This window comes from Cucurbita maxima, unplaced genomic scaffold (assembly GCF_002738345.1).
Source record: "Cucurbita maxima cultivar Rimu unplaced genomic scaffold, Cmax_1.0 Cma_Scf00006, whole genome shotgun sequence".
In the NCBI taxonomy this organism is placed as follows: Eukaryota; Viridiplantae; Streptophyta; class Magnoliopsida; order Cucurbitales; family Cucurbitaceae; genus Cucurbita; species Cucurbita maxima.
Window position 1 is genome coordinate 3,850,846 of NW_019272022.1, and position 6,034 is coordinate 3,856,879.

General features: G+C 35.4%; 1 protein-coding gene and 1 long non-coding RNA gene across 3 annotated transcripts in view; one reads left to right on the forward strand and one right to left on the reverse strand.

The window, feature by feature from the left end:
- Positions 1-229: 229 nt before the first annotated feature.
- On the reverse strand, positions 230-1,924 carry LOC111480341. Its single transcript, XR_002717794.1, has 4 exons — positions 1,765-1,924; positions 773-999; positions 421-509; positions 230-306 (listed from the first exon to the last, which is right to left on the reverse strand). It is a non-coding gene; the product is annotated as an uncharacterized LOC111480341 (long non-coding RNA).
- A 1,957-nt stretch (positions 1,925-3,881) lies between these two features.
- LOC111480232 (protein EMBRYONIC FLOWER 1-like) overlaps positions 3,882-6,034 on the forward strand; it is a 7,692-nt gene continuing 5,539 nt past the window's right edge. For both annotated transcript variants that reach the window (XM_023125158.1, XM_023125159.1), the window contains exons 1-3: positions 3,882-4,002; positions 4,948-5,124; positions 5,728-5,891. In XM_023125158.1, the coding sequence (XP_022980926.1) occupies positions 4,979-5,124; positions 5,728-5,891 (310 nt within the window). In that variant the 5' untranslated portion in view covers positions 3,882-4,002; positions 4,948-4,978. The remainder of the gene's footprint in view (positions 4,003-4,947; positions 5,125-5,727; positions 5,892-6,034) is intronic.

Genomic DNA, 6,034 nt, shown 5'->3' on the forward strand with positions numbered 1-6,034 from the left:
GGGGGGGGGGGGGGGGGGGTTGTGAAGTCAATGAACAGGAGGGACAAGAGGTTTAACCTCAAGAATCCAATGGCTTAAACTATTTCCAAATTTGTAGCACGATATCTCATATCAGTTAGAGAAAAAAATGAAACATTCTTTATAATGTAGAAATCTCTCCTAAGCTGATGCGTTTTAGAACTACGAGACTATGACAATGATAGGTAACAATCAAAATTAGTAATATATGAGGTTTGGGATGTTACACTATTTCAATTGGAAAAATCTAATTCTTTAACCAAAGTTGGCTAATAATCATGGAGAAAGCTGCAAACAAAAAAGGCCAAAATTTTACCACCCCCTTGACCATTTAGTAGCTTTTATTTTTTTCCCATGGATTTTAGAGCCAAATTATAGGAACTAGGGAGAAGAGAAACATACCTACTGCTTTGGCGCTTTCATTCGACCTAATTTACTTTGCTCTTGTTGTACACCATATATAATGTTCTAAATATGGGAACCCGTCCCAGCTGTGATGACAAACATAAATTGATTATTACTCCAAATATAAACACAATATTAAATTCTACTGCCTAGAAGAAAACCCATGTAGCATCTAGTTAAAAAAAAAAAAAAAAAAAAATCATACCAACAAAGCTTAAAAGATAATAATTGTTGGACCAACAAAAAATCGTGTTAAATGATATTTAAAAAATATATATTTTTTTGACAAATATATATATATATATATACACACACATACACACAATGGGGTTATGGTCCGAGGCCCTACCCGATCCTCTTTGAGCTTGTCTTCGACACTTGTGTCACCTTGTTCTCTCCAACTTTGCATATGCCTCAACTTATCTTCAATGCACACTCTTAGTGTGTTGGATGATGCATCGTTCTACTCGGTCGTATAACGACACTTCTCAATCTTGGCCCTAAACCCTTATGTGGTCTGTGAGCCATTTGAGGGTTTCCCTTACCTATTGTCTTGATGGGTGGGGTCACAACCTACTATATATATATATAATTTCTATTAAATTCTTAAAAAAAAAAGTTTGACAAAATTATTTATTAAGAGCTAGAGTGGAAGTTCATAGAAACACTTTTTACCCACAAATTTGAATACTAAACTCGTAACGAAAATAAAAATATACTGATTGGCACGATAAACTGCAAAAACGATAATAAAGAGAAGCAAATTATTAGAGGAAAAACCCATCCCGCATGCAACGGTAGCATCAAGAATCTTATGCCAGGGTGGGAAATTGATGAAAGGACCGCAACTTTACGACTGTTCTAGCGATTGCGCTACAACCGACAACCGATCAAAGCAATTGAAGCCTCAATCATTGTGTGGCCGAAAATGCCAATGTGGTTCTGTGCCTCCATATCGGATCACAAATGATTATACGACGGATGTGATATGTTGTTCGAGAATTCCGTTCTAGAGTGCATCTGGAAACAAGATCGTGACTACCTACCGCTCTGTTAAAACTACCCTAATTCGTCGCTATGCAATTTACTTGCAAGTTTGGGGAAAAAATTGGAAATCGGTCCAGTTTGCTACACTGATTAATATATCAAAGAATCATTACCCAAACAATCAATCTTAACATCAGAACTCCAGCACTAAAAGAAAAATCAAAGATCGAAAACGTTAAAAAGTAACTGTGGTGAAGATAAGCCATCAGAATCGCCCTGAGAGCTGATCGTAACAAAACAGTGGAAATCTGTACGAACACGAAGAAACTTGTGAAGATAGAGTAGAGCTTGTACCTCCAGAATCGAAAACTTGTAAGGCGGAGCAAAATCGGCGGACATTGCGAAGCGCGCTTCCTCTGTCGGTGCATTTGAAATTGAATTTCCCGTACTGCAATTCAGATCAGTGCGGACTGAACAAAACTCCACCCATCTCTCTCTCTCTCTCTCTCTCTCTCTCTCTATGAGAATGATCGGACGGGTGAAATTAAAAATCGGGTGAATCGGAGATCAGCGGCTACAAACCGTCTGATGCAAATGGGTTTTAGGTTAAATTCATCGAACGGTGATTTGAGCTCCACTTTGGCGCCAATGGGATCGGACGGACTACAATCGGCGGTTTGGCGCCAACGAGACAGACATTACGTGGGAATATCTGGTTCCTTTTAATTAATTAGTTGATTAATTACTGTAAATAACATTAATATGATTTAATTTTTATAGCATAGTCATTATGTCGGTAACACGGCAGATTAAGGACATCAAATAAAATATTATTTCAAGAATTTTTTCTTCTTCTAAGGAAACATTACCATATAGAAAATAATTAATTTAACTTTATATAATTATTATGTTTAAATATATTACTTAAACCAACAAACCTACTCATTTAAGTATTTATTTATTTATTTTTTCCATAATATTTATAAATCCTAAATTTTTAATGTATTAAATAATAAGATATTTATAAACGTCCAACCCATGATTTTGGATAAGGATTTAGAATTTGTATTCGACGTATTATTTTAAGTTTTTCTTAATTATATTATTCTCTTGATTGCTCGTAGTTGATTCATGTATTTCTTTTTTATTTATTTATTTATTTATTTTGAGAGGGTAAGAATGGTGGGTCAATATGTTGTGGTTTGAGGTGGGTTTGGCATTTAATTATGAAGAGATTTTAAACAGGATCTCCAACTGATTCAGTGGCCCATGCAAATATATAGCGGAATCAATACACACAGCCAATTCATGGCAACACGACATTTCACCTTTTTAGGTTTTCTTCCCACTTTTTTATTGTCCCCTATACATAAATATAATATAAATATAATATAATATATATATCCCAATAATTAATTTCAATTTTAACAACCAGTTTCTATCACTTTCACTATATTTTATCAAAATAGTAAACTTTCACAAAATATTTAATTACTTTCATTAATTCATTTTCCAATAACTTTTCTTTTTCTTCATAAAAAAAAAAAAAAAAAAGAAATTGTACACAGTCTTTAATCTAATGAATTTTGTAATAGATTTGTTTATAATTCATAATTAGTACAATTTAAATTAAATTATCAATAATTAACCACGATTAGAAAAAAAGAATTATGGTTAATATATGACTTTCTATGGGTACAAAATTTAAATTTATAATTGCTGTCGTATTTAATTATAATTTAAATAATTTAGATATATAATGTGAGTTTTATATTTAAGCATTTTAAATGAAATAATTTGTAAAAATAAAAGGAAAAATTTAGGGTTTGGAAGGAGGGAGTAGTCCTAGTCCTAGTCGAGGTCGAAAGGCAGGTAGCGTGTAATGTACGCACCAATTAAAACGCGTTTAAGTGGAGAGGCATCTTTTGCCTTTCATGACACGACAGGCACATCAAGTGAGCGAGCGTGTAAGTTACGCGTGGTAAAAATGGTGTTTTATGTGTTTTTTTTAACTTAATATTATTATTATTATTTAAAAAAACTGGTTAGGGCTTCCCTTTCGGTTTATTCACGCCCAAATGCTGATATGCCCTATGATCCAATAATCTACATGATACCGCCACGTGTCGGTCTATAATTACCTCCACGAGCTCCCTCTCTCTCTCTCTCTCTCTCTGAATAAATAGGTCGTGGATGTTATGTCCATGTGGAATGTGGATGGCATGGGCATAGATGATTTTAATACGCACATCCAAACTTTCTAGGATTCAAAAAGATTATTTAAAAAAAAAAAAAAAAAAAAAAAAAAAAAAAACCACTCCACTATCTATAGATCTCTCTCTCTTTCTCTTTCTCTTTCTCTTTCTATTTACCTCTCCCTCCAACTATCGAAACCTCCGTTTCTCTCTCTAGGGTTTTTCGAAACTTCGCACTCAAATTCTGCTCCATCAGCTTCGAATCTCATCTCACAGCTTGGCTCCTCGTCTTCGTCTCTAAATGCTCTCTGTATCAGTACTGTTGCCTCGACTGGCCGTGAAGAATCGCTGTCCAGTTCATTCCGCGTCGTTCCAATTATCAGTTGGCTGAACTTAGGTGCGTTTTCGACTCCATTTAATTTCTTGTATCATCTTCTTCTATGGAAAATCTTTCGATTTCTTTCCTTTTTATGCCTTAAGGTTTTTTTTCAGCTCGTTTTGAGCTGTTTTTTTTTCAATTTTCTTACCTCATTTTCCCTAATTAGCTTGTGATATTCGGTTCTGGTTTTCTTTATCTTCTTTTCGTTTTCTATTCTGGCTGATTTTTCGAAAGTGAATTCGCTAAGTTTCCGGCATTTTATGTGTTGCTTTCGGTTATTTGATGTGTCACTGCGTCAACTGTTTGTCTGTCTCGAATTTCTGAGCTGAATAAAAACCCTAAATATTTATCAGCGGACCAATTCGCTTCTTCCTCCACTGTGGTTGGAATTTTCAGATGATAATTATTTTAGATGGCTTTGTAAAATCCATTTTGTTTATGTCGTCTACTGTATCTCCGCTATTTTCAGGTAGTTGATCTTCGTAAACCCTAGACAAGGCTTTTCGTACTGTTGTACTGACTAATGCTTTTCTTTGAATTATATATGAGTAGAGCTGGTTAATTATGTAGTTTATTGTTTGTAATTGGTGAAATTATGCCTCGTAGACATCCTTGCTTGTTATTTATAATAAATTAGGGTTTAATGTTCATTATCCTCGAGTAATATGTAGTAATAAGTTGCTTGTGATCATTATTTTATGTGTCTTCGGGTTAATGTTTGCCTGAGGAGTCGTTTCTCTGGAATTATTCATACTTCTCATTTATTGAAACTGTTATTTTATGTGAGAAATAAGTACACATGATGATCGATTGAAGGTATGATGACTTGTTTGGTTGAAGCTCTTAATCTTATTTCTTTTGATACACATCAATTTGATGCCTATCATTTTATTATACTTTCACCATTTAATGATCTAATTGGCTCGCTGTTCGGTATATGATCACGAATTGGCCATTTTACAGCTATAAACCGTAGCTAACCTGAAGTGTTCTAATGGACGAGGAGCATCATCAGAAGAGTGATTCTAGTATCGTTTTGAGGACTACAGTCCCATTCATTGAGATTGAATCTTTATTTATAGACCTTTCCAGTTGTATTGATAAACCTGGTGCTGGAAATTGTGATCATTTCTCCATACGGTATGACTTTACATTATATCAAGTTTAAACATGTTGTTGTGTTCCTTTTTTAATTAAGTTGTATTGGTTTGATTGAAAACTGAGACTGTGTTAACTAGAGCTTGGTTCATGCACGTCTCGTTGAAATATTCATGCTCATGTCTCCTAGTGCACTTATACACTAATGAATCATTTCCACATCTTGGTTTTCATGCAATTGTTATTGTCCATACACAAATCAAAATGTTTCTACTTTCTTTCAACTGTTATCCAATTTGGAAATTTCAATGATAATGCTATGCATAGCAACTAAATGGAACTTCTCTTTACTTTTTGGTGTGCGACGCATCACATACTTGGTTTTTTAAATTGTTATCTAAACGACTAATGTGGAAGATGAAATCAGCATTTGAGCTCACCTAGTTTAGAATGTTCTTCAAATATGAATACCAAACAGACTAAATTTCTCAGAGCTAAGAGTTTAGGTTAAGAAAAGACCTCGATGAAGTGAAGGTTCAATTTCCTGTAAATCCAGTCTTTTGTCGTACTATGTCAAATTAATTTCCTCAAAATATGTTCTCAACATCCATTGTCACTTTTCCTCATCAATTGTCTTTTGTACAGTGGATATGCATCTCAAATGCGTGAGAAAGATTGGAAAAAAGGCTGGCCATTTGATTTAGATGGTGACTATGAGTCTGAGGAGACACTATCCTTGCTTCCACCTTTTCATATTCCGCAATTCAGGTGGTGGCGATGTCAAAATTGCAGGAAGGAGACTCCTGCAGGTGGTGCTAAAAAGGATAAGGATTTAATAGTTGACTGTTGCAACTGCAACCCCCCCCCCCCCCCCCCCCCCCCCCCCCCCCCCCCCCCCCCCCCCCCCCCCCCCCCCCCCCCCCCCCCCCCCCCCCCCCCCCCCCCCCCCCCC